Source organism: Aspergillus karnatakaensis (assembly GCF_047715665.1).
Source record: "Aspergillus karnatakaensis strain CBS 102800 unplaced genomic scaffold BJY04scaffold_17, whole genome shotgun sequence".
In the NCBI taxonomy this organism is placed as follows: domain Eukaryota; kingdom Fungi; phylum Ascomycota; class Eurotiomycetes; order Eurotiales; family Aspergillaceae; genus Aspergillus; species Aspergillus karnatakaensis.
Genome location: NW_027395729.1, coordinates 14,449 through 39,381, shown reverse-complemented (window position 1 = coordinate 39,381; position 24,933 = coordinate 14,449). Strand labels below are relative to the sequence as shown.

At 50.6% G+C, this 24,933-nt stretch overlaps 11 protein-coding genes across 11 annotated transcripts; 4 read left to right on the top strand and 7 right to left on the bottom strand.

Annotated features, from left to right (window-relative positions):
• Positions 1–37: 37 nt before the first annotated feature.
• Positions 38–1,846, bottom strand: BJY04DRAFT_185952 (questin oxidase family protein). The gene is made up of 3 exons (XM_073710823.1): positions 1,323–1,846; positions 1,133–1,260; positions 38–1,077 (listed from the first exon to the last, which is right to left on the bottom strand). Exons 1-3 carry the CDS (start codon positions 1,664–1,666, stop codon positions 311–313), a joined length of 1,239 nt encoding a protein of 412 aa, XP_073572570.1. The 5' UTR covers positions 1,667–1,846; the 3' UTR covers positions 38–310.
• An 88-nt stretch (positions 1,847–1,934) lies between these two features.
• Positions 1,935–4,813, bottom strand: BJY04DRAFT_34227 (GABA permease GabA). The gene is made up of 19 exons (XM_073720174.1): positions 4,520–4,813; positions 4,409–4,442; positions 4,271–4,340; positions 4,133–4,205; positions 4,055–4,083; positions 3,992–3,994; positions 3,875–3,939; positions 3,753–3,824; positions 3,580–3,694; positions 3,449–3,527; positions 3,365–3,399; positions 3,255–3,316; positions 3,182–3,206; positions 2,928–3,129; positions 2,795–2,872; positions 2,611–2,739; positions 2,412–2,559; positions 2,265–2,343; positions 1,935–2,200 (listed from the first exon to the last, which is right to left on the bottom strand). The coding sequence occupies exons 1-19, from the start codon at positions 4,600–4,602 to the stop codon at positions 2,025–2,027; spliced, it is 1,557 nt and encodes a 518-aa protein (XP_073572569.1). The 5' UTR covers positions 4,603–4,813; the 3' UTR covers positions 1,935–2,024.
• A 230-nt stretch (positions 4,814–5,043) lies between these two features.
• On the bottom strand, positions 5,044–9,312 carry BJY04DRAFT_185942 (cohesin subunit SMC1). The gene is made up of 6 exons (XM_073710822.1): positions 9,189–9,312; positions 9,037–9,130; positions 6,021–8,988; positions 5,669–5,976; positions 5,257–5,623; positions 5,044–5,199 (listed from the first exon to the last, which is right to left on the bottom strand). The coding sequence occupies exons 1-6, from the start codon at positions 9,217–9,219 to the stop codon at positions 5,182–5,184; spliced, it is 3,786 nt and encodes a 1,261-aa protein (XP_073572568.1). The 5' UTR covers positions 9,220–9,312; the 3' UTR covers positions 5,044–5,181.
• Positions 9,313–9,464: 152 nt separating this feature from the next.
• BJY04DRAFT_185941 (uncharacterized protein) lies at positions 9,465–10,640 on the bottom strand. Its single transcript, XM_073710821.1, has one exon. The coding sequence runs from the start codon at positions 10,511–10,513 to the stop codon at positions 9,590–9,592; it is 924 nt and encodes a 307-aa protein (XP_073572567.1). The 5' UTR covers positions 10,514–10,640; the 3' UTR covers positions 9,465–9,589.
• A 149-nt stretch (positions 10,641–10,789) lies between these two features.
• pdx1 (putative pyruvate dehydrogenase complex component Pdx1) lies at positions 10,790–12,190 on the top strand. Its single transcript, XM_073710820.1, has 2 exons — positions 10,790–11,074; positions 11,182–12,190. The coding sequence occupies exons 1-2, from the start codon at positions 10,993–10,995 to the stop codon at positions 11,982–11,984; spliced, it is 885 nt and encodes a 294-aa protein (XP_073572566.1). The 5' UTR covers positions 10,790–10,992; the 3' UTR covers positions 11,985–12,190.
• A 28-nt stretch (positions 12,191–12,218) lies between these two features.
• On the bottom strand, positions 12,219–15,348 carry BJY04DRAFT_185939 (WD40 repeat domain-containing protein). The gene is made up of 4 exons (XM_073710819.1): positions 14,563–15,348; positions 14,350–14,477; positions 13,715–14,301; positions 12,219–13,661 (listed from the first exon to the last, which is right to left on the bottom strand). Exons 1-4 carry the CDS (start codon positions 14,865–14,867, stop codon positions 12,897–12,899), a joined length of 1,785 nt encoding a protein of 594 aa, XP_073572565.1. The 5' UTR covers positions 14,868–15,348; the 3' UTR covers positions 12,219–12,896.
• A 1,343-nt stretch (positions 15,349–16,691) lies between these two features.
• BJY04DRAFT_216849 (M18 family aminopeptidase) lies at positions 16,692–18,434 on the top strand (the record flags this gene model as incomplete). Its single annotated transcript, XM_073715869.1, has 6 exons — positions 16,692–16,767; positions 16,822–16,883; positions 16,936–17,037; positions 17,085–17,220; positions 17,271–17,363; positions 17,413–18,434. 6 exons carry the CDS (start codon positions 16,692–16,694, stop codon positions 18,432–18,434), a joined length of 1,491 nt encoding a protein of 496 aa, XP_073572564.1.
• A 350-nt stretch (positions 18,435–18,784) lies between these two features.
• On the top strand, positions 18,785–19,899 carry BJY04DRAFT_216848 (DSC4 family protein; the record flags this gene model as incomplete). The annotated part of the gene is made up of 2 exons (XM_073715868.1): positions 18,785–18,996; positions 19,056–19,899. The coding sequence occupies 2 exons, from the start codon at positions 18,785–18,787 to the stop codon at positions 19,897–19,899; spliced, it is 1,056 nt and encodes a 351-aa protein (XP_073572563.1).
• An 89-nt stretch (positions 19,900–19,988) lies between these two features.
• Positions 19,989–21,642, bottom strand: BJY04DRAFT_34158 (tRNA-dihydrouridine(20) synthase (NAD(+))). The gene has a single exon (XM_073720173.1). The coding sequence runs from the start codon at positions 21,539–21,541 to the stop codon at positions 20,198–20,200; it is 1,344 nt and encodes a 447-aa protein (XP_073572562.1). The 5' UTR covers positions 21,542–21,642; the 3' UTR covers positions 19,989–20,197.
• Positions 21,643–22,698: 1,056 nt separating this feature from the next.
• Positions 22,699–23,800, top strand: ipp1 (inorganic diphosphatase IPP1; the record flags this gene model as incomplete). Its single annotated transcript, XM_073715867.1, has 5 exons — positions 22,699–22,875; positions 22,953–23,072; positions 23,133–23,476; positions 23,525–23,608; positions 23,662–23,800. The coding sequence occupies 5 exons, from the start codon at positions 22,699–22,701 to the stop codon at positions 23,798–23,800; spliced, it is 864 nt and encodes a 287-aa protein (XP_073572561.1).
• Positions 23,801–24,057: 257 nt separating this feature from the next.
• On the bottom strand, positions 24,058–24,760 carry BJY04DRAFT_185930 (mitochondrial 54S ribosomal mL53 protein). The gene is made up of 2 exons (XM_073710818.1): positions 24,639–24,760; positions 24,058–24,585 (listed from the first exon to the last, which is right to left on the bottom strand). The coding sequence occupies exon 2, from the start codon at positions 24,564–24,566 to the stop codon at positions 24,246–24,248; it is 321 nt and encodes a 106-aa protein (XP_073572560.1). The 5' UTR covers positions 24,567–24,585; positions 24,639–24,760; the 3' UTR covers positions 24,058–24,245.
• Between the last annotated feature and the right edge of the window lie 173 nt (positions 24,761–24,933).

Genomic DNA, 24,933 nt, shown 5'->3' with positions numbered 1-24,933 from the left:
AATCAAGGCCTGGTGTTTCAGGCAGAAATGATCTTATACTTCTTTCTTAACGCTTTCTACTCTGGATCGTACACTGAAATCAATGCAATTTGAATTAGGAGGATCGTGTTGGAAATTGACCGGTGCAAGGTATAGATTATCGAAATTGCATCTTCCAGTCCCAGACAATAGGCAAAAACGCCACCCACATCCGAACGCCATGGCTTTTTTTTTTTTTTTTGGATATCGTCAGTGTATGTACCCGCGCAACCATATGATACACATTCAGAGAAATTCAGCGACTAGATGTCAAAAAATTCGAATAGGTAGCTCAAACAAACCCACCCCATCCCGTAAATCCATCGGCAAACTTAACAGCCGCCTTGAGATAGAACTCCTCCGGATCGCCCCATGTCCTCGCCGTATCCCTCAATGTCCGCAAAGCCTTGATGTAATGGGTCTCTTTTGAGTGTTCACCGGAGAGCGCCTTCTCCGTAACATAATCCCAGCCCTTACCTGTGATGTCGACTTTGCGGACGCTATCGAGGTTGATTTCGGGTCTTAGCTGCCCGATGTAGACGGATAGCGTCATGAGCCACCATTGGCGGACGAGGGGCACTTGGTATCGGGCTGGGATAAGTGGGAGGAGTACTCTAACGGCGTGGCTAGTGGTGAGGACGTGAACCATGAAGAAGTCGTACTTTGCGTCCCGATTTGTGGGGTCCAGTGTAGCGGTTAGCAGTGCGGCGGCGAGTTCCTGACTCTCCTTGAACACTTTCAGCGGCTCCGTAGCTGCCGTTATCTTCCCAGCATTCCAGTGGTCGAGGATTGTGGCCTCTGCGTCACGGAAGACGATTTCCGTATTGTGGTCTCCTGGTGTGGTGAAGAGGTTGTTTAGCCGTTTGTCGGACCGGACTTTGGAGAGGATTTCGAAGAGGGATGTGGAGTAGTATGAGGCTTCGGCTTTGGAGTAAGAGGGGTCATCGAGGTATTTGTGGGTTGTGCCGTAGCAGACGCAGGAGAGGGAGAGGGCTTCCATGGCGACTTCGCGGCTGGAAACTTCGAAAGCGTAGGCAAGGTGTATGAGGGGATGGCCAACTATTTGGTTGGTCTGTTAACTTAAGCATCATCTGTGTTAGGGCTAGAGACGTACGGTCAGAGGTGAGAGCGTTGAAGAGGGATTCTTTTCCTGAGAAGAGGTAGCTGAGGACCACCTTCTTCCAGTCGTAGCCCAGTCGGACGAGCTCATCCTCGAAGAAGTCGACGTAAGCTCGTTGGTATCTAGTCACGCTCCGTCAGCGACCACTAATTCATCTCCCACAAGGCTGGCAGCGGAATCTCACTCTCTCTTCCCCAGATAATCCCTCCAATCGTACGTGCTGATCTCGCTCGGAGAATCAGTCCAACCTTCCAGAGGCTTTAGCTCAGCTTCATATAACTGATTCAATTTATCTGCATCGGCACCAAGCAAGTAATAAGCCGCAAGTGAGTGCGGCGCATGGTTGTGAAACTTGCGCTCGTTCCAGAGAACCGCATAGTTGGCGTGGTTCAGTTTGAGCAGATGCTTCAGAGCTCGGGCGGCTTTGCCCTGAGCTGTATCGATTTCAATTGTCTCGCACGGCGCTATGTTGAAGACGATTCGCTCGCCCCAAGGGAGGACGTTTCGGAGAGAGTTGAGGACATTCATTGTGGAGTTGTTGATGATGGGGAGGAGAAAGCTTGGCGTTGAGGTGCTGTTTTTGGAGGGGTTCGACCTAGCTTTGAGTTTCGATTCAGTTTAGATGGTTTGAGTGGCCATATGTGTGACTGGCAAAGCCTTTTCGCTGTGGCTCCATCAAAATTTTAGAGCGCGAGTGTGTTGTGTTGGTGAGCCGTGAAGGTTGAGAAAAGTAGTTCGAAGCTGGGGGTTTATGGTTGGGGAATGACGTAATACGTCCGCATTCTTGAGTATGGGACGACAGTGAGCGGATGCATCTTCCCACCAGATTTTCTATGGAAAGGCTCCATTATCTACTAATTTGTCCAGTGAGATCAGATATCTAGCTCTATTTTCCATGTTTCGCATCCTGAACCCGTTCATCAACACTAGCAGCCCTCTGCCCCTCCATAACCGCCATAACGTCCGCGTCTACGCGCGGCCCTGTAAAGTTCTTCCTCCCATCCACGATCCACTGGAATGTCGAGACGATGAAGATGATACCGAACGCGGCAACACAGTAGTCTGTCCATAACTCAGCATCATATCCGGCAAGCAGATGCAGCGCAACACAGGGGGTATATCTTACTCATATTACTGCCGGTAACAGGTAACTCCGGCGGAAACAGGAAAAGTACGGTTGTCAGTGAGATGTATGCGAGGGCAATCTGTACGAGGTTGCTATGTCAGCCAATCGACGCTGATATGAGGTCTGAGATCTTTGGTTCCGACATACCATGTTAACGATCCAGCCGAGGGTATGCGGGATAACGAAGTGTCTCTCGGGGAGCATCCGGCGGCCTCGGAGGCAATTGACGGCGATGGGGATGCCGTATGCTATGTCGAGCATTACGACTGAGGAGGAGATGATTGCATTAAATGCACTTGTCCATGATCAGTGGGCGCTATCTGGTTTAGCGTTGTTGAGGCCTTACCTTGAGGAGCCGAGGAAGATACATCCGAATATAATCACCAGGATGTTTGTCAAATACAATCCGTTGAGAGGGACTTGCAACTTTGGGTGCACTTTGGCGAAGAATGGCGATGCAGGGAGACCACCATCTCTGTTTTTGACAGTGAGTAAACCAGCACAGAACAGTAGCCGAAGGATATGCCTACCTAGCGAATGCGTAAATCATACGGCTACTCGTCGTCATGATAGCTGTGGCGGCAAAGACAATGCAAATGAGCGGAAACCTGGGAGATTATCAGCATCAAAAGGAAAACGATGTGATAGATGAGTAAGACGTACATAAGAAGACAAATAGCTCCCGCGTTGTTACCTGTCGCATCTCTGAAAATCTGCAAAAGAGGTGTCGCAGCGGACTCAATGACAAGTGTGATGTCGCCTGCGACAAAGAGCAGCACCATGAGAAAAATAAAGCCAGTAGTTATACCAATTCCAACACATCCAATCATGATTCTAGGCCCGACGACTGAAGGATTTGGAATTTCTGCCATCGGTCAATACCTAGGTTTGAGAGGCCTTGTTAATTGACTGCGTACCTTCAATCATATGTGCAACGCCGTCCTTGATGTTTGTCAGTCAGATCCTACAACGAGGGTAGAAACTACCTACAAATCCTGTGAGACCTAGACCACCTTGCAATAGCCCAAGCAGCCAAGCAACACCGTCGGGCCCTAGAGTGTATAAGCATCATTTAGAGGACGAGGTTATAGAGCACCTACAGCCTGTCGTGTTGATGAACTCGCCAAATACAAACCTATGATTGTCAGCTATTCTTCGTCTCCATGTATCGAACCAAAACGTACTCCGCAGAATGGTAATTCGGTGTCGCGCAAGCGAGAACGGTTATGCAGATGATAACGAACCCACTGAGAGACCAAATGACTATATCTATCAGTCTCAAATATCGCCTCCTTGTATGAAGAGGTACACGTACAGGCGCCTTTTGTGACGAGCGGGAGCGCCGAGTTCCCGAAAGCATTAATGATGAATGCGATAAGGTTGATCGCAACATATAGGAGGAATTGGTGCCACCGTTGGAATTCAAACAGCTAGTTTACCAAGTCAGTGCCTGGAGCATAAGCAGGCTATAGTCTATCGTATACTTACCGGGTGCATCAGGGAAATCAACCCCCCGATGAGCGTACTTCCCAGCAGGCCACCAGTAGCAGTCAATGCTAGCTAGTAATTATCAGCATCATATTTCACTCTGACAATTTCCCTCTACTCACCCAACCAGAGACATTGGCCCATCCAGTAATCCACGACAGAATTGGCATCCAACTTTTCCAGGAGACTATATCAATGTTTAGTAGGAGCACGAATGGGGGAGTTTCAGGCGAACTAACTAGCTAAAAGATGCACAACAGTCAGTAAAAGTCATTTAGACATCACTTTGAGGAGAAACTAACCTGCAACCCAATGATACTGACCACCGGCCCTATTCAACCATCAGATGCAATCTCCAGCAGAAGCTAGGCTATACTCACGTCGGATACGCTGATAGAAATTCCGCCAAGGACGCAGCGATACACATGTTGCAGATGCCAGCTGTGACCAATCCTATACAGAGACAATCAGTAACAGGCCATTGTAGATCCGGACGGCGCCTAGACGAAAGAGCGTACCCCATATAACACTAACACAGCCTCCAGACGGAAGACTCAGGTTTAAACTCGCTGATAGAGCGGTCCATGACTATAGCCCAACCCATCATGTCAATTGTGATCCTGCTAGTGTCGTTATTCTGCGAGCGGGCAACGTACGTTCAGAATGGCAAAAGCGAGACCCAGCATAGATCTGTTCGAATTGGACGATCGTTAGCAACTTAGACCAGCTCGAGAAACAGAGCACTGATTCTGCGATTTCTTACTCACAGCATGGAGAAATTCCGCTTCAACTCGGCTTTATGACCGAGAGCAGCCAGTTGAACATCATCGTCCGCTGGGATGTCTTTCATGGTGTACTGATGAAGTTCTGGAAGCGAGGGCTAAAGAGAAGAAAGAACGGGAATAGTTGTATCCACCAACTAACAGGACAATAATGCCCATGAAATACGTCTCACACACCCCCATCACGTCAGAGACAGGAATGCGACCTCCTTATCACCGGAGTACGGAGTAATGACCCAGACCAGGTCCACTCAAGATTGCGGGGAAGACGGTTTGCGTGTGATGCAGTTACATAATGGGCGGCGATGAGGGATTTGATAAGGAATGATCGTCATCAAGATGGAGAACTGATAAACAAGCTCCTGTCTACTCCGCACTACCGACTGTGTGCGCCATGATTTGCTCTCGCCACCGAACGGAGAGATGCCGAGCGCCAGTCGGAGGGACCGCGAATGCTTGTGCTTGGGGCTCGGGCGTTTGGGACGTGAGATCTATACCTGATGAAGAAGGGCTATGCGATGGTGCTTGATTGGATGGATGCTGCATATGCGAGTAATGGATCATGAAGATATCTCAATGGGAATAAACTGTTCTACACCTCATTATAAATGGAACACGAGCATTACATAGCGCCGCTCAAAGGGCCACTAATTGTACTTCCGTAGCTAAGGGCTTGGTTAGTACGCGCCCGCTGTCATCGTAGGAAATGTGGTGAAACTTACATCAAGCGTCAGTGATTTACTGCTATTCTCCACTTGGTCTCTGTAGATACCGACCAAAGCCTCACTGTTCTGGAAAAGTCCATTCTTCAAACTGATAACGATGAACTGCATACCCGGAGCCGCATGGTCGTAGATGTAGTTCGCGATACGTGCGACATTCGTATTGTCCAGCGCAGCATCAACCTCATCAAGCACGAAGAATGGCGAAGGCTGGTATGAATGGATGGCGAACAGAAGAGCCAGAGCGGCCATAGTCTTTTCACCACCAGACAGGTGTTCCATGTCGCGGAAACGCTTGAGCGGTGGCATGGCATGGTATTTAATGCCGTCTAAGTATGGCTCGTCGGAATCCTCAATGTCCAGGTACCTACTTAGGTTAGTCTTGACCTTCAATATGCGGTCTCAAACGTACGCTTGTCCTCCTAATGGGTAGTTTGGGCTTCGTGTCAACTCCCTGTAGATTGGCCCGATCTGTTCGGAAATGTGGGAGAAGGCCTTGTTGAAGAGCTCGGATCGTCGGCGCATGACCTCTTCGAAATCGTCTTTAGACTTTCGAGCGTGTTTCCTCGCCTGTTCGAAGTCCTTCTCTGTTCCTCGGAGCTTATTCTCGACGCTCTCCAACCGCTCCAACGCACGAGTGTTAGGGGCCATCTTATCCAGTTCGCTGCTCAGGCTTCGAACTTTGTCTAGCAGCTCTTCTTCGAGTTTCTCGTCGGAATCCTAGTTTGTCAGAATTTGCGATAATACTTGTTCAGTGTACTCACCTCTTTGAGAGTTTCACCAAGAGAGTCGAATTCCACCTCAATTCCGTAGTCTTGCACAGCAAAGTCGCCGGCGGCTTGTGTATCTTCATCAACATCCATGGCATCTGGATCAGCTCCTTGGACAAGCTCGTCAATAGGCAGCTGATCAAGCGGGTTCGAGTCTTCAGTCAACGGTATGTCGATATCCTCAAGCTTACAGCGTCGGAGAAGAGCATATCGACTAGATGAGTTGCGTTGAACCTCTGCCTCCAAACCGTTGATAGATTTCAACGTAGATTCCACCTCTCTGCTTCGCTTTTGAAGTTCCCTCCGGTGCTGGGCAAGATTCTCGGCAGATTGTGCGTACTTCTCCTTCTGCTCCTCAAGCTTCTCGCGCAGTATCTCAAGCTCGGCTTCAAGCTCGTCAAGCTTGTTTCGTACCTCCTCTTGTTGAGCCTCGAGCTCCTCAATCAGATTTGCATCCCGCTGGTGCTGGGTCTGCAAGCTGGAAATGCGGTCGCTAGTAGCCTGCAGTCGCTGCTGCTCAAAGCTAAGTTGGTTCTCAATCCTGCTCTTCTGCGTCGTGAACTCGAGTTTCTTCTGCGCAGCCTCTTCATGCAAGGAGCCTTGCTGCGCTTCATATTCACGAATGTTGTTGTACTTGAGACGCTTGCAGAATTTCTTATAAACCTCATCTTCGACACTGCTGACCGACTCTTGAGAAGCAGCAATAGCCTCGTCGAGCTCATCTAATGCCTCCTTCTTCTCGGTATACTTCGGACGGAGATCCTCAAGTTGGCTCTTAGCAAAGTCAAGCTCAGTACGTTTGCTCTTCAAGTTACGTTCAAGAGCTTTGAGCTCATCACGGGCGTAAGCAAGACGCTGCTCCAACCCGACCAACTCTCCTTGCAGGGTCTCTTCTTCGGTTCCCCTGCGGTGATCCTTGGGTAGATTAGCAATATCCGCCATAAGCTTATCTTTGAGCTTGAAGAGGTTTTCGACCTCCGAGTCCTCCCAGCGCTTAGAGTTTTGCTGTGGCCCGCGACCACCGGTCATCAAGCCTCCCTTGTGTATTACTGTTCCGTCAAGAGTGACAGCCTTTGCATCCACGTGCCTGTCGTAGCAGAGATATTTGGCGGTTGCAAGGTCGTCGCATACAATAGCGTTACCACAAGCATAGGTGATAGCTCTAGCGACGGATTCATCGTAATCAACTGTCTCAATGGCAGGACGCATGGCACGGTGCATACCCTTCAGGTTTGAGTTCAAAGCTTTGACCTGAATTGTTTCCAGGGGAATGAAGGTAGCTTGGCCTGCCCTCTGGTCACGGAGGTGTTGGATACACTCCTTGGCGGTCTTCTCGTTATCCACAACAATGGCATCGAAGTGACGACCGAGAACAGTGCTCACAGCTTCAGCATATTTTTTCTGCTTGGGCTTGCAGAGATCGCTGACACGGCCCTTAACACCGGGGAAGATGCGCTTCAGAGTCGATATCAGCTCTTTCGCTCGAATTTCGCGCTCCGTCTGTTTCTTGCCATCGTCCGCTTCGAGGAGCTTCTTCAAGATCTTCTGGAGCTTCTCTTCGAGTTCCGTTCGCATCTGGGAGATTCTCAGTCGCTCCGACGTAACAGCATTGAGCTCCATTTTCTTCTTCTCGATTTCTTTGGATGTCATCTTAACCGTTTCGTTGGCAGCCGCCTTGCGTTCCGTCAGGGATTTCGTTTCAGTCTCTAATGCTTCCAACTGCCATTGGGTGCTGTCGAATTTGCTCTTCAAGCTGTTGTAGGCTTCCGCATCGGTCTTCCTCTGGCGCTGGCGGTTGTCAAGGCTGGCTTGCTCGGCGGATGATCGTTTAATGACTTCTTCCTTGAGCTTGTTGTATTCCTGCTGATCAGCTTCACTGAGCTGGCGGCCCTGGTTGCTTAATGTCTTCTGCCAATCTGCCTCCCATTGGGCTTGGGCTTTCTCAACAACCTTCAGGTCCTTTTGCAGCTGCTTCACATTATTAGACTGTGCATCGCGCTCTTTCCCAACTTCCGCGATGCGAGAGTTGTATTTCTCCACCTTCTTCTTCGTAATGTCGACCTTTTCATCAATCGGAACAAGAGCAGTCGTGGACTCCTCAATCTCCTTTTCCTTCTTCACGATGTTCTTCTCAGCTGTTGCGACGTCGCGACCGACCCTGGCGTGAGACTTTTTCGCGTCTTCGACATTCTTCTCGTACTTCTCCACACCTCGGCGATATTCCTTCAGCTCATCTTGGTACTTCTGGATTTCGGCGCTCGAGTCGTCAATCATTCGCTGAAAGTGGAAGAGTTTCCATAAGATGTGAGTGATAATGGCCTGGTCACGTTCTTCCGCTTTGCGCGCGTAGTTCTCAGCTTCCCGCTTCTGTTCCTGGTATTGCTTTATCTCTGAGTTGATAGCACGACGACGGTTGAGCTGAACAGTCTGCTGCTCGGCAGACTCTTCTGCTTCCGATTTCAGCCGCTCATACTCCGCCTTGTACTCCAGACTTCCCGAAATCTGCTCGATCAGGCGCGTCAGATCCTTTGGCGACTGGGACGCGATCGCTTCCACATCACCCTGGAAGACAAGAAAGTTTCGGGCTCGAATCAGGATATTCTCCGCCTCCAGTGCCTCGTTGTATTGCTGCGCAGTCACCACACGGTTATTGATTCGGTACTCGCTCACTCCCTGGCTTGTAATGGATCGCCGCCATTGTTGCTCCTCTCCAGCGTCGTCCTCGTAGACGGCCATTACCCAGGCAGTTCGGGGGTCGTGAGATCCGCTGGCATCCTGCGATGGTTCAACATCGTTCTCGTCTTGTGTCGGCTCAATTCCATTTGTTTCACCGTCCACAGCATTGCCATCGGCATCGACTTTCGAGGTTTTCAGGACACGGCCTCGGTAGATAAGGTCACGTAGATTCGTGGATCGTAGGTGAGAAGACTTGATACCTAATACGAACGAAATCGCATCCATCCTAAAACAGTCAGCACAAATTCACTAACCCGGTTGAATTCTGACGCACGAATTTGACTTCCCCGACCCGTTTGGTCCGATGATTGACGTGAAATAGGCATCGCCAAAGAGCAGCACATGGTGGCCTTTATAGGATTTGAAATCTGCGGACAGCCTGTTAGTCGGCGCGGTAGTGATTTTCTGGGAGTAGACTGCACGTACTGTAAAGCTCCAGACGAATGAGCTTCCCCATCTTGCCACTGCGCAGTCGCTCGCAACGGCGACTGTAAGAGGACGTCGATGCTGGGGTAAAGGCCTCGACGGAAAATGCAAGGCGGTGATGCGGAGCTGGTGTTGTTGAGGGGATTCCGCGCCCATCGCGTGGAGAAGCCCTCACGCGTTGCGGTCACGTGGTTCCAATCTATAGACTCTAGAATATCAACTACATTTTCGTTCGCTCAGCCGTTGCTGATGAGATTGGAGGTGTTTCCCATGGCTCTTCGGATGATAATTTTATATATTTGTACAAAAGCTAGCTATGAGCGGGATATCTCATCTGCGCTCAAGAACCGGGTAGTATTACAGTTGGAAGGAAGATTAAAGCAACGAAGGACTCCAGCTATTTACCGCTTCACAGCTAGAGGGTTCCCAATGACTAGGAATTCTGGCGAAACATAGCCTGCCGAGTCCATCCTAAATACACCCCTCTGGCCCTGAACCTCGAGGAGAATAAAGTCCTCCTGTGTGAATATTTGCCGAACAGACCGGAACAATGTGTAGACAAGCTGGCTGATCTTCTTTGCTGGAGCTTTAAGGATGGTCGAGGTCTTCCTAGCCTCCTTGTCCGAGACTTCTGGCTCTGACGCTGTCTGTCTACGGCGTGCGGCATCAGGAGACATGACGAGACGACGGGTAAAGGCAATTTGACCAGGCAGTACGTCGAATTGCTTGGGTTTCAGGAATGGAACTATATTCCGAACTGTAAAACGGAGGTGCGTCCGATCATTCAGGTCGATGGCTTTGACACTCCTCACCAGCCTTCCTGTTTTGGCCAAGAAGACTGCGCCCATTGCGCTCATCACGACGCAAATACCTCCTGCTAATTTCTTCTGCCATGATGGAAACTCTAACACGGGATCTCGGAAGACGGCATTGGAGTTGTATATCGAGTATGCGAAGCAGAAAAACGCGATTCCGTAGGCGCCGAAGACATAGCTGCCCTGTGGTGGAGCTGTGAAGAGTACTAATTCTCCCTCCTTTGCGACTTTTCGTTCCAGTCTGGCAAAGCCAGTCGGCCGCCGTCCAGCGAACTTGAGTGTATCTTCTAGTTGAGATCCGCTTTTGGGCTGTGATGTGGGCTTTTGGTATAGTATTTGTTTTTGAGGTTGATTGACCTTGCCGGCTTTTGGCCGAACAACACTGGACGAGAAATATCGCCATGTGGGATTAGCCGAGCATGATCCAGGCGATAACAAAGTCTTCGGACATGGCGGCGCGAGCGCCCTGAATGCGAATTGCCTGGCAAACATTGTGCTCCCTATACTCATTCACAACGGTCAGCCCATTAACCAGAGTTCATTGCATCTCAAGACAGCCCATAGTGAACAATCCACATGGGGAGCTCATCGCTCTACGACACAGAGCGCTCAATAAGGGAATGGCAAGACCAACCTGATAATCAAAGAAAACAACGCTGGAGGCTCAGCGGCTTCTGCTTTGCGACGGTTGAATCGGGATTGTCCCGGCAGAAAAATGTTCCCGTCCCGGCCGCCGGTGAGAATCCGATGGGGGCCGTCTCAACAACCTCAAGATCTCCAGCTGACGATAGCGGAAGCCGTCAATCGTTTATCGCTAATCGCAGACTCGCCGGCGTCATTCGAAACTCAATTGCCGTGGGTGCTTTGTCGTCGGGTTCTTGCGATCCTCGATTTCGACCTCTCACCCGCCGATCTTTCGAGCTCTTCTGCATCATCCCGAGACGGACTGCGGCCAAACGAAGCAGATAATCACCACTTGTGATATTGCAATGGCCTCCAACTACACCGTTCGCCGTCTTCCGGCCGTTCTGGCCAAGTTTCAGCCCCGCGTTGGCGCTCATACCTCTCGGCGTAAGTCCTTCTCGAAGATGGGAGAACCACCATCGCTTTATCGCTTCAAGTCTCAACACATCCCAACCTTCAGATACCATTGCTAAGCTAACCATTTCTCCTAACAGGCCTCGCCTCTTCCTCCGCTCCTCAAACCCAGAATCCCGCCTACCCGCTATACCCCTCTGTCGCTACACTCCTCCACCAAAAAGGCATTCCCGACTCCGAGATCTCCAAGATCCCCGCATCCGGACCTAAAGGCCGTCTCCTAAAAGGCGATGTCCTCGCCTATCTCGGTCTCATCGCCTCAGACTACCCCTCCTCTCAAGCCTCCCGAATCGAGAAGCTCGCCCACCTCGACCTAAGCAACATCAAGATCGCTCCCCCTCCCACCCCAGCGGCAGCCGAACCAGCCCCAGTTGCTGAGAAGCCAGTCGCAAGGGCGCCTCCCACAGTATCAGTAGCTGTCTCCATCTCCCTCGCTACGGTTCTGTCTGTCCAGCAGAAGCTCCAGAAGTCCGTCGGCGTGACGGTTCCCCTCTCCACCTTCCTCGCCCGGGCCACAGACCTCGCCAACGACGACCTCCCCCGCTCACCGTACGCTAAGCCCTCCGCCTCCGAGATCTTTGATGAGCTTCTGGGCGCCGAGCCAGTCAAGGCTTCCCGCGGCGAGTATATCCCCGAGCTGAACACCGTCGGCGACGCCGTCGAAGCGCAGCCCACCAAGACCGTCAAGGAAGACCTAATCGACTTCCTCAGCGGCGCCACAAAGAAGCAGACTCCACGAGCAGTCCAGCCTTCCTACCCGAGCGAAACTGCACTCAACGTGTTCAGCCTGACCGTTCCCATTGGCGAGGAGAAGCGGGCCCGGACATTCCTTGAGCGCATTAAGACTCTGTTGACCGTTGAACCAGCACGTCTTGTTATATAGATCGTTTTCTTACATTCCCGACATCAATAATTCCACTTTGTAACATTGGTAGTTTCATTTGTACCTGATTGGCTAGCGGCGAAGAAACATGGTAAACTAGATATATTTTTCATTATAGGATCTTGGCCCGTTAAATTTTGAGTTGGGGCTGAAGTATATATTTTCCCTCCGTTGAACTCTTTACAATGAGACCATCATTTCGCAAACGCGTTCTATATCATATCGACTATACTAGCCCTACCTAACCTAGGAATGCAATGCAAAGAGCGCAAAAGAGGAAAATAACTTGAAGGAATTTGCATTGAGTGTCATTTCATCATGAATACTGCGCGAATCAAGTGAGGAAAAAGCAAACCAAAACGCAACAAGCAACGCCATGTCCTGTCCGCGGCCCCAACACCAACAGCGCCATCGCTACATTCAGGGTCATGGTTGGAGGAGATGCGGAAGAGCCGCGAGGGTCTACCCACGGGGTAGGTACCTAAGACTTCAGTCTAGGTGGAAATTTCGAGTGAGAAACAAACAGGTTAGACCTGTCTGGGGAGCGGAACGCTGGGGAAATGATATAGACGGTGAGGATGCTGGGTAATGCTGAAAGATGCAAAGCAAAGCAAGCAATGGGCCAAATGGTACATGAGACGAAGATTCCGATGATATCAATCAAACCGCGGAAGAAGAAAGAACAGACCACCCTAATAGTCGCCTGCGAAACAAAATGCCTTAAACCCGCAAAGATGCGACAAATGCCGAATTAAGAGCCCCTTATGCCGTCCTTAGTCTGTTCTGGGACCCCTTGCTCAATTTCGAGAAAAGAAACACCAACGCCAAAGCCGGAACGCCACGTCTAATGCATGATGTATGATTCCAACGGAAAGCCGTTAAATGGTGCTGAGCACCTGATTCATCGAGTCGTTACCGAATCGTCCCCCATTCCGCTAGTTTGCTGCCTTCACGCCCATGTTCTCTACCAGGCCGCCTGTTGAAAATCTTCCAGAAGCGCAGCGTCTCATCACCAGCACCAGTGACCACTGTCTGGCCATCAGGGCTCATTGCCAAATAGAGCACACGGAATGTATGGCCCGTCAGAGAGACAATTTGCTCCATTCGAGGATACTTCCAAATGACAATCTGGTTCTGGCTATAACCGTGGGTACTGATGATTTCATCAGAGTTCTTCGACCAAGCCAGGTTACACACTTGGCTGCCGGTGTCGACTTCTTTGATCAAAGAACCTGTTGCCGTATTCCAGAACTTGATAGTTCGGTCGGCAGTACCTCCCCCAGACGCTAGAAGATGATGTTGATGGGGCGACCATGTGATGGCCTTCACGGCAGCTGTATGGTCAGAAAAGCGATAAAGCGGCGTCTCGTTCAACTTGTCCCAAACCAAGAGCTTGTTGTCGTTGCCGCCAGAAGCCAGTTGGCCATCCTCAGTGTTCCACCTCAAACCGCATACTTCCTGCTTATGACCAGAAAGCCGACGGAGATACTGGTCGGGAGACCGAACGTCACGATGAAAGATATGACGGTCGCGAGAGCCGGACGTGAGGATGTGATCGTTCCAAGCAAGTGCGCCAACACGGTTGGTATGTCCAATCATGGTCCGTAAACGGCGACATCGTTCTGCATCCCAAATTTGTACAAGACCCTTGCCAGTGCCAATTGCAAGATGAGTACCCTATAACTATTCGTCAGTAAAGCAGAATACGTAATGATGAATGAGATACACACCCTTTGTATCCAGCTCACGCTCGTCACCGAATCATCTTTGAGCTCACAGAGTTTCGTTACTCTGCCGGTTTGTGAGTTCCACATATAAACAGAGTTTCCTAAACCGACGCCCAACACGTTGCTACTCCCCCAATCAACCAGATTCAAGTAGAAATCGTCTTGCAGGTCAGGGGCATCGAGAACTTTGTACGGTACTTTGTTGACGTAACGAGGTTGTTTACGTGGCGTCTCTAGTATTCGCTGACTGTCATAGCGAATCGGAGATAAACTGTAAAGTTCGGAGCGCACGTTGAGATTGGGGCCATGTATACTGCGCGGCGTTTTAGACGGCGTGGGGTGACTCGAGCCGGCGCGAGGGGAAGCGTAATTAAAAAGGTTTTTATGGGGTGTTGAAGGCGTAATACTGGCGGGTGGAAGAGTCGACACCATGTGTGAAGGAGGTGTATGAGAGCGAGTTTTGTCGTTGATCCCACCTGTAAGGCCAAGTAACGGGTCGGGAGACAAAGAGTTTAAGTCGGCTTGAGGTACCGTGTTTCCAAACAACTCGCTTCGTAGCACGCGCGAGTACATTCTGTTTGCTTCTTCAGCTAAAGAAGGTTAGCATGTAGAACTAATGCGGCCAAGATGAGACATACTCTTTTGGAAATGAAGTTCTGAGTGGGGAGTCCGTTTCTTAGTTTTTGAAGGTGTAGATGGGCAGCCATCCTCGTGGAGGAGACTGTAAGTCGCCTGGAGATCTTGACCTTCTCTATTTGGAATAAACCTATAATGGCACCTGAATTAGCGACAGGGAACCATCACATAGACCTCCCAGACGAGACAAATCTGCGAAAAGCGACCAAACATACCTATCTCCGTAGACTCTTTGGCGTTTTCGACTCGGGCTAGCTCCAGGCGTTCTTTCCCGAGAGCGCCCAGCGTCTTCATACTCTCTCAGCGCCTTAGTGAGCGCATTAGGATCAATTGGCTCAGAGGTTGTTCGACTCGATTGTCGCCCTCCCATTGTATCAGGGAAGAAAAGGGTAGTTTTCGATGGCATGCTTGGAGGTGTTCTTGAGCCCGGTGGAGATACGATATGTGTTGCTGCTGACCTCGAGCCCCTCGCAGCGGCGCGAGCAGTCGGATTGCTGGCCTCCATGTTGCTGTCGGCCATGGTGTCCGGATGAAGGAGATTCGCCTCAAATGGCGGTCGAACTTCGAGTCGAGAGACGTCGAGCTAACAGATGCGACAGGTCTGAAATGGCGGAGCGCAAGCTGGTGGGCGTCGACGAGCGAATCAAAAGCCGGTGACGGCGTCTCCCAGCAGACGTAAGGATGAAGGATAAATAATCGGTCGTGGTCATTCAATCGGAGGTGAGTTGGTCGTGCAGTTGGCGAATGCAGCAGTTGGTGCCCTTCAGCTCCGCTCCGGACAATAATCGAATGAAGTGGTTGGAATCCAGGCGGGAGTGGGTTGAGTGAGCGACAATGTAGTAAACCGGGGCGATAAGGATGCTGAAGACGATGCAAGTTCTCTCACCAGGTGCAGAGCTTATTGATGAAAGGAGTCGGACGGGTCGTGGAGGTCATTGGAGAGAGACCTGCTCACGGTCTGGTGAGGATGATGGAGTTCGCAAGGTCTCTTGCCCTCCTCTCAGACTGTCGGGTGTGACGGTCATCCACCGTTGGAAGGGGATTTCCCACATTCGGTCACGCGTCGGGAGCGCTAAGCCTATTTGGTATACAGGGAGGCTGGATGGTGTTCCTGATTGTTTTGATTTACACTCTTTCTTTGTTGTATTTTTTGACATAAACTTGTAGAATGTTGGCTTCTGAATAGCATCAAGTCGAGTACCTACACTCTCTGCGCGCTACTCAATAGTTAAGATGCTGTTGTTGCATTCTGGCGATGTTCCAAAGTTGATTCCTCAGGCCAAGCTTGATATCGATAACATCTCCCGATCAACCCAACAACAACAACAACAGATTAATTACACTCCAATGACCTAAGACCTGGAGCTTGGAGAGAGAAATCTAGTCATCCAGGAATCCAATGCTACAACACGCCCAGTCTGGTAACCCGTGTCGGCCAAACACGATATCTCAAGGTTATTGACGCGCATCGCCCACCAGGTGATTGGATCAGCGCGTCCCTCGAGGTCCGAGGATGAGATGTTTATTGAAACATAGGGATGGCCATGGTTGTTGTGGCTCCCTTTCTTAAAGTGGGTGCATTATAGGTTTCGCGACTGTCTCGCATTCCACGCGCCCTGGAACGCGAAAACGCTCGGACCATCAATCAAGAGCACGCCCGATGCCCAACGAGACAAAGGCTAACTGGCTATGGCTCAGAAATCTCCGTGTTTGTGACGAGAAACATGATCTTCTCACTGGATGTTCGGTTATCCATTTGACTTGGTGATCGACTTGTACAAAGAATCTGCATGAACAATGTATATAAGTGGTGGTCATGGAGTTGTCAGCAAATCCAGCTAGCACGCCCTACCCGCTCGAGTCCGCCAGGGTCACACGTTCTCTAGCACCTGCACCAAGGTTCCCCCACTTCCGAGACTCTGAAGGCAAATGATTTTTGTGTTAAGGGTCGCATAGCATGAACAGGCACTGCAAGCCTGCAAGCTATACATCCAGCAGCCGTTGTGAACCAAGGTGTAGCTGCCAAATCACATGATCTGCGGGTACACGATAGGACTAGGTAGTAGAATCCGCTCTTTGGAGATAAAAGCATTGTCGGCGACTGCCTTGTCCTCTTCTCGCCTATGTTGGTGCTGATTACAAGCGAACCAAGTTACTTGATTGAGATTCAAAGACAATTCTCACGAAGTATATAAACAAGGTTAAGCGGGTAGGAACTGCTGGTTTCCCGCCAAGACTTTCATCATAGATGCGTGCTCAGGAGATCAAAGCTTCTCTTCGACCTTCCCCGACTCCACTTGTCCCTCATATCGTGCCCCCAACAGCTATCCCAAGGTACTCGACCATGACTTCAAACCTGACAAAGAACCTGAAGCAGCCAGCTCTGGACTTTTTGTCCTTTGTCAATGCCTCTCCAACTCGTATAGCACCCTTCTTACCCCACCAGATGCCGTATCTGACCTGACACTATCTAGCTTTCCATGCCGTTCATTCCGCCAAAAGCCTCCTAGCAAATGCGGGCTTTCAGGAAATCAAGGTAATTGATGACGTATCAAACTTATCTTACATTAACTTATAAGTTATAAAAGGAGAAAGACTCTTGGGCCTCAACTTGTCGTCCTGGTGGAAAGTACTACCTCACTCGCAATAGCTCAACCATTGTGGCATTCGCCGTTGGGAAGAAATGGAAGGTATGTGACTGAAAGATAACATGAAAAGAGATACACTGACTGTTCAGCCTGGCAATGCAATTGCTATGATTGGAGCGCACACAGACTCTCCTGTGCTGAGGATCAAGCCCGTCAGCAACAAACGCGATGAGGGCTATATTCAAGTCGGCGTTGAGACATACGGTGGCGGTATCTGGCACACATGTAAGTCGCGCCTTTGGCATTGGTATTGCCGTATACTCATTACGTCCCAGGGTTCGATCGTGATTTGGGTGTTGCAGGCCGCGCTATGGTTCGCACCGAGGATGGCTCCATTGACCAAAAGCTGATTAAGATCGACCGGCCGAGTATGTTCATTACTTGTTCATCCTTAGTCTCCCTCTTTAACACTGCCAGTCCTTCGTATTCCGACTCTAGCTATCCACTTGGATCGCCAGGAGACGTTCTCCTTCAACAAGGAGACTCAATTGTTCCCGATTGCGGGCCTAATTGCTGCCGAACTCAACCGTACTGGCCAGCCCGAGGGTGCCAAGGACCAGGAGACTGCTACCAATGAACAGGGTAGCGAATTCTCGCCGTTGAAAGCGATCACGGAACGTCACCATCCTCACATTGTTGAGCTTATCGCGGCCGAGGCCGGTGTTAAGCCTGCTGATGTGCTTGACTTTGAGATGATCCTCTTTGATACGCAAGAGTCATGCCTTGGTGGGTTGTTGGAGGAATTTATCTTTTCTCCGCGCTTGGACAATCTGAACAGCTCCTACTGTGCTACAGCTGGTTTGATCGAATCCGTCGCTGACGAATCTGCCTTGAACGACGAGTCCACTATCCGTCTCATTGCTTTGTTTGACCACGAAGAGATTGGAAGTAGAACAGCCCAAGGCGCTGATTCAAACATCCTTCCGGCAATCATTCGCCGGCTGTCTGTTCTGCCTTCTGCATCTGGCGATGCTGATACATCTACGGCCTACGAGCAGACTTTGTCAACCTCTTTCTTGCTCTCGGCGGACATGGCCCACGGTGTCCACCCTAATTATTCCGCCAAGTACGAGAATGATCACCGACCACAAATCAACAAGGGACCCGTCATTAAGATCAATGCCAATGCTCGCTATGCGACTAACTCTCCGGGTATTGTCCTTCTCCAAGAAGTTGCTCGCAAGGCTGCACAGAATGGTGGTGAGGGTGTTCCTTTGCAGCTATTTGTCGTCCGAAATGACTCCAGCTGTGGAAGCACCATTGGACCGATGCTATCTGCTGCTCTTGGTGCGCGTACTCTGGATTTGGGCAACCCGCAACTCAGCATGCACAGTATCCGAGAGACAGGCGGAACATATGATGTGTCTCACAGCATTCGACTATTCAAGAGCTTCTTTGAGCATTACGCCAGCACTTCTGAGAAGATATTTGTGGACTAGAGAAATATTAGATAAATCAGTAACTGCTAAATAAACGATTACATGCATCAATCTCTGAAAGATCATGCGAGGTTCTCGCTATATAGAATATAGATTAACATGGACCAGGATCGGGCCGAGAAATTTCCGAAGCCCGGCGTCTCCTCACCTTGGGGTCGTAGCCTCCATCTAGGTCGAGTCCATCCACCCCTCACATTCATCTCCACATCACTCAACACTTTCCTTATACAAGACTACTTTCGGTCTGTAGCGACGTATCTGCGAGATTATACCTTTGTGGATCATTGATTCACTGACGCATCTAACATCTTCGCCGCGTATAGATGTCGTCAATGCCCTGATGACCCTCTATGACAACACCGGATGTCTTTCGAGATGCGGAATACATCGCTGACGTGTCCGGCATCCAATATGGCAGTATCACAGAGATATCACCTACTCTCCGGGACGCAGGTCTAAGAAAGAAGCTGCAGTCCGCCGCGAAACTCGCCTCCATCGACCGTCTACTCCGCGATCTCGATATCCTTATCTATTGTGAACTATCCGCGCTCTACTACCTCGAGTGAGACCCTCTCTTTCCGGCTATGCGAGCTTTCCAAGGCAGTAAACTAACCTCGGCAGCTGCTCTATAGTTCTATTTGCCGTCCGCGCCGTTGTACAACTGATCTTCTTCACTCCCAAAGCACCACCTTTCGATCCCACCCGAAATCAGCCCTTCATCGGTGCCATATTCGCGAGTAATTTCTTCTGCATTATACTTCACGCTTTCTTCAGTCAGCCAGAAGCTGGGGAAGCGACCCGGGGCTATCTACATGGCGGAATACTTATCGACTTCATTGGGCAGAAGGCCCCAGTACCGGTCACGCGACTACTCTTTCTCGACCTACTTATAACGATTCTCAACCTCGTGATGCTAGGACTTGTAGTTGAACGAGTGAAACTAGCCGAGTCGAATGCTACCACATCCGCTACCACCGCACCCGCGAATACTAATACAACTAGAACCGCTGCTACAACCACCGCCGACGAATCTACTCAGACCCAGGATCATGACCACGAAGAGCGAGGAGTCCTAAACCGCGAGACTGAGCTCGAGGCCAGCACACAACTCCCACAAATCAACGACGAAAACGAACAAAGGGAGCAGGACTCCCACCCCAGCCCACCAGATACCCACCACCTCACCAGCGAAGAAGAGCTCGAACGCACACGATTACTCGCCGACCCTTCCGAAGACGGAACCCACTCGAATCACCAACACGCCCTCGATTCATTCTCATCCGGCGAGGCCGTCATAATGCGCATGGGCTTGTTCAACGTTATCCAAGATCAATGGCGCTATCGTCCCTCTACAGTACGCCAGACTTCCTCCTATGCACCCTCTGATCAGACGGCGACATTCCTGCGAGAACGGTTTGGTCTCCAGGTTGGCACTGATGGGCGATTGGAGAGGATTGCGACATGATTGATGTAGCTAGGTTTCTTCTGTATTTTAGCTTAGGATGCAGCAGGCAGTGTAAATATATATTATCTACCAAACCTTTCGCTCTACCATACTGAAACTGAAGTCCCGGATACTGGTAAGAATTATATAGAATTAAGAACAATAAACATGGGAATCTAAGCGAACCAAACCTCGGAAACATCGCCGGTATCTCAACACCCAAAAATGCAACACGGAACAGAAATCATAAATCTATAAATGTTTGGGACGCCAGCAATGCCTATTCACACCAGAAAAGAAGAGAAGGAGAAAGAAGATTTTAGACGGACACACTCTGGTTTTGAGGAGCCGGAATTGTGGCAGAAACATCTACCTCCGTTGCAGGCTTCTCCTCAGTTCGTGTGGGCTTGGGAATTGAATTTGTGCGGATAGGACCAATGCCACCGGTTGCAGGAGAGGCATTCTTTGACCTTGACGCGCCGCTCGCGGCTCTCGCAGTCTCGTTGTTCGCCAGGGCGTTTTCAACGGCCTTGCTGCGGGCGTCGGGTTTGGTGTTTGTGATAGACTTGTGAGTGAGGTTGAGGATTTCGTCAACCTTCAGAGCATCATCAAGAAGATCGTCGAATTTCAGAATGCGGCAGTAATCAGCGTAGGTCTTTGCGATCTTGTTATCCTTGAATTCCTTGATTTTGCCGGGGACGAGGATGTTCATGAGGAACTTAGTGTTGCCGAAGCGGTTCTCAGATTCAAGGCAGAGCTTCAAATAATCGTAGACAACATCGCGCCACGGGAGGAGGCCGCCTTCTGCTTCGGAGCGGAAGCAGGAGGAGTTGGATTCGGCAGCTGTAGCGATCATGGCGCCGTCGGCGCCGTACTCTTTCATAAGGGCGAGAGCTTCGTCGCGGGAGGTGACGTCGCCATTCATGACGCAGGCTACGCCGGCATCGTGGCAGGTTGAGACGATCATGCGGAGTTGTTCGCGAATTGCACGCTCGCGGGGGCGCATGGGTGTTGTTCGGCAGTGGATGGTGAGACCGGTGATACCTGTTCGGACCAGCCTCGAGACTAGGGCTTCTGTGAGCTCGGGAGTTTCGAGAAGGCGGATCTTCACAGAGATGCCGATTTGGTATGGTTCGCCGACTTCTTTGACAAGAGCTTCGAGAATAGACACGAGCAGATCTGGGGTGCGTAGCAACGCAGCTCCCATTCCGCCAAGTGTACTGAACGGCTTCGGGCAGCCCGAGTTCACGTCGATTCCATCCACATCCCCCGCGACCATCTTGGCGGCTTGAACGGCAAGCTCTGGCGAGGCCGTACCCATCTGATATATAAGCTTTCCTTTCTCCCGTATCGGATCAATGCGGTATATAATGGACTCTTGCACCGGCTTGTCCTTGCGTCCGCCGTTTGACGGAGTGCGTGTGAACTCGATAGTGCCGTTGCGGGGGTTCACGCGGCGGGCGGCGCCGATGATCGCCTTATCAATCGTTTCAGGACCCCAGACTAGGTCTGCGCCATATTTAAGAGCCAGGAGGCGGGATGGCAGCTCGCCGGACCGCACCATCGGTGCGAGCACGACCTTGCCACGGTAATCGACACCCTTGGCGGGGATGGGAACTCGTTTCGGAGAGGAAGACATGAGGGCACGGACGAAGTTGATCATAGCATTCTTCGGCTTTAGATAAGTTTTGAGGGATCTTCCGAGAACTGTTGGGTAAGTTCTTATCAAGCAACTGGAGAACCGAAATCACGATGACCGATCAATGACTGGTGGGTTGAACCGTTGCACAAGGCGGAGATGGAATGAAAATTCCTTGTCACGTGCGATAAGAACTTAAATTCGGACATACCGATCGCGGAGCCGTGCCTGCCAAGTATACATTTCACGTGACTAATAGTCATTCTTGGAGTGCACCGCAGATTTTTGGCTGAATTCTAAACACCGCAATCAAGGTCCAATCATGCCGGTGACACGTATCGACCGCCTATAGACCTGTGAGAATCTGCAGCAAGACTGATCACACGATTAAATATTTCGTGATGGTGGCGCGAATGACGAAGTTCTAGGTACTAGTACCAAGTATATTGAAGTTGTGTATTGTAATTTTGCGTATTATCAATACGAGCGGGCAAGCTCTCAACAGGGGGAACGAATTTTGACTGCAATATTGTTGTGCTCGATGCTTGATCAGAAAGATCTCTGCAAAGATAAGAAGCCGAGTCGTGCTATATACCTCTATATCTCCATAGATGACTTTAGTAGAGGTCTTCGGAACTGATCAGACTACTGTCCTCCCGAATCCAGAACAACCTCGGAGCTTGCAAGTCGACCGAAACTTTCTCCCGACAACTTCCAGTCTTTATAACCCTTCAACGGCGCATCGGCTCCAGTCTTATGGTAAGCTCCCCAAAATCGCCATTCCCAGCTTTCTCCGTCCCAATGACCTGATTGAAAAGGTTTCTGCATCGCTGGCTCGATTTCCCCTTTCGATGCTACCGGGAAAAAGCATCCTTGTACACGAAATACGTACTGCAGCTCCATTGACCCGGCGACAGCTGCCCACCGCCCGTCCGATACTCGCCCTCACTCGCTGCCAGCCCGCGCCTTGTCGCACATCAGCAACACTGGCTCCCCCCACTAAACAAGCCCCTCCTCCCTCTCCCTCTTCCTCCTCTTCCTTTTCTTCTTCTTCCTCTCCCTCCAAACCATTACCTCCCTCCTCAGCTTCTCGAATTGATCGTTCGATTGCTTCCGTAACAAATCGTGCCGCTCTCGTTTCCAGACATTTTGCTACGTCCGCTACCCCGCCGTCTACCACAATGTCCTACACAATCCGCAAGATTGGCCAGCCCTACACCCTGGAGCACCGGGTGTACATTGAAAAGGATGGCCAAATCGTCTCTCCTTTCCATGACATTCCCCTCTACGCCAATGCTGAGAAGACAATCCTGAACATGGTCGTTGAGATTCCCCGCTGGACCAACGCCAAGCAGGAGGTATGCGCAATGATACCCCGCCAGGGCACAGATTATTGTGGCGAATCTGCAGGAAACTGACTTTGGGCCATATATAGATCTCCAAGGAGGAGTTCCTCAACCCCATCAAGCAGGACACCAAGAAGGGCAAGCTTCGTTTCGTTCGCAACTGCTTCCCCCACAAGGGCTACCTCTGGAACTACGGTGCCTTCCCCCAGGTACGTCACAAATGCAGACATCGACCGTTATTGTTGCAATATAAACTAACTCCGGCTTAGACCTGGGAAGACCCCAATGTCGTCCACCCCGAGACCAAGGCCAAGGGTGACAACGACCCACTTGACGTTTGCGAGATCGGTGAGCTTGTCGGCTACCCCGGTCAGGTCAAGCAGGTCAAGGTCCTCGGTGTGATGGCTCTGCTCGATGAGGAGGAGACCGACTGGAAGATCATTGTCATCGACGTCAACGACCCCCTTGCCCCTAAGGTTAACGACATCGAGGATGTTGAGCGCCACCTCCCCGGCCTTCTTCGTGCCACCAACGAGTGGTTCCGCATCTACAAGATCCCCGACGGAAAGCCCGAGAACCAGTTCGCTTTCTCCGGTGAGGCCAAGAACAAGAAGTAAGTTGACCTCATAGAGTGCACTTCATCTTGTCTAACAATATATAGGTACGCTGAGGAGGTCATCAACGAGTGCGCCGAGGCCTGGGAGAAGCTCATAACCGGAAAGTCTGACCGTGGAGAGATCAGCCTGTAAGTCATTTGCCTTCCAGGTTTCATAGCATTGAGTGCTGACCAGTTATTAGTGCCAACTCCAGCCTCGACAGCCCTGACCGTGCCAACCCCTCCCAGCTTGCTGAGATCCCTCGTGGCGAGAACCTCGCCCCTGCTCCCATTGATGGTACCATTGACAAGTGGTTCTTCATCTCCGGAGCTGCTGTGTAAATTCATGACACGCGAAAATAGAAATTCGAGTTTTTGCATTACCCGGCAAATGAATATAAAATCGCTATTAGCATAGAATACCATACATTTTACCTGGCCCGATCAGTGCAATTCAGGTCTTGTCAATATGACCGAGTCTAACTCCCGTGAAGATAGACAACCACGGCACCCATACTCGAAGGCACGGGGTACCTCGGATCGATAAGAGCAGCCCTATTCTGAACCTAGAAGAGTGCATGCCATGCCTATATGGCAAACTCATGTCGAAAGCCATTGATACCGTAGCAAACAAACAATCACCTAGCGCCAACGGCAAAAGCTATGATAATCATTCATGCAATATTGTAAACACAAAATCGTAGTAAATATACATTAGAAATACACCTTCCCTTCTCCTATCCCTCTTACCTCCCTTCCCCAGACCAAAAGCCAAATATACCCATAATCACCCCTTCAAAGCCTGCTCACGCTCAATCGCCCTCCCAATTCGCGCCAGCTCTTCAACAACATCTCCGATCTTCATCTGACGCTTCCCAACCTCAAGCTTGACTTCCTTGCCGCCCTTGAAGCCCACGACTATCTCGGGCTGTTTCGTTGACTCGCGCGGGAGCTGTGTGACTTTGATGTCGATGTGTGTGGCACTGCCGGTGGGAACTGTGTTTGGGTTGCGGAGGAGGGAAAGAAGAAGGCGGCATCCGCGGGAGGAGCGGGCGAAGGGGTTGAATGTTGTGCGGAGACTGGCTATTGTTGAGACGGGGATTGCCATGGTGGGTGGTTTAGAGGGTCTGATGGGTTGGTTAGTAGTGGGTCATGGTTTGTATTGAAGGTGCGCGCGTACAGGTAAGACCCCGGTAGGTCTGTCAAGTACCGATAGCGAGACTGGTTGAAGTTGGCCGCGAGAGGGATTGTCGTCAATTGTATACGCTTGCTAGTCTTGTTGTCTTGCGACTTTTAAGCGGGAAAATCGCGGACAAATTAGAGTGGCCCGGCTCGGAGGTTCTCCAGTTTGCATCTGGTGCAAACTTTCACCTCAGGAACCGATGACGAAGCGGAACTGGACACTTGGATATTCTCGACATTGATACCAGATCAAGCTCTATTTCACATTTCGCTGGCTACGACGAGCTCTCAAT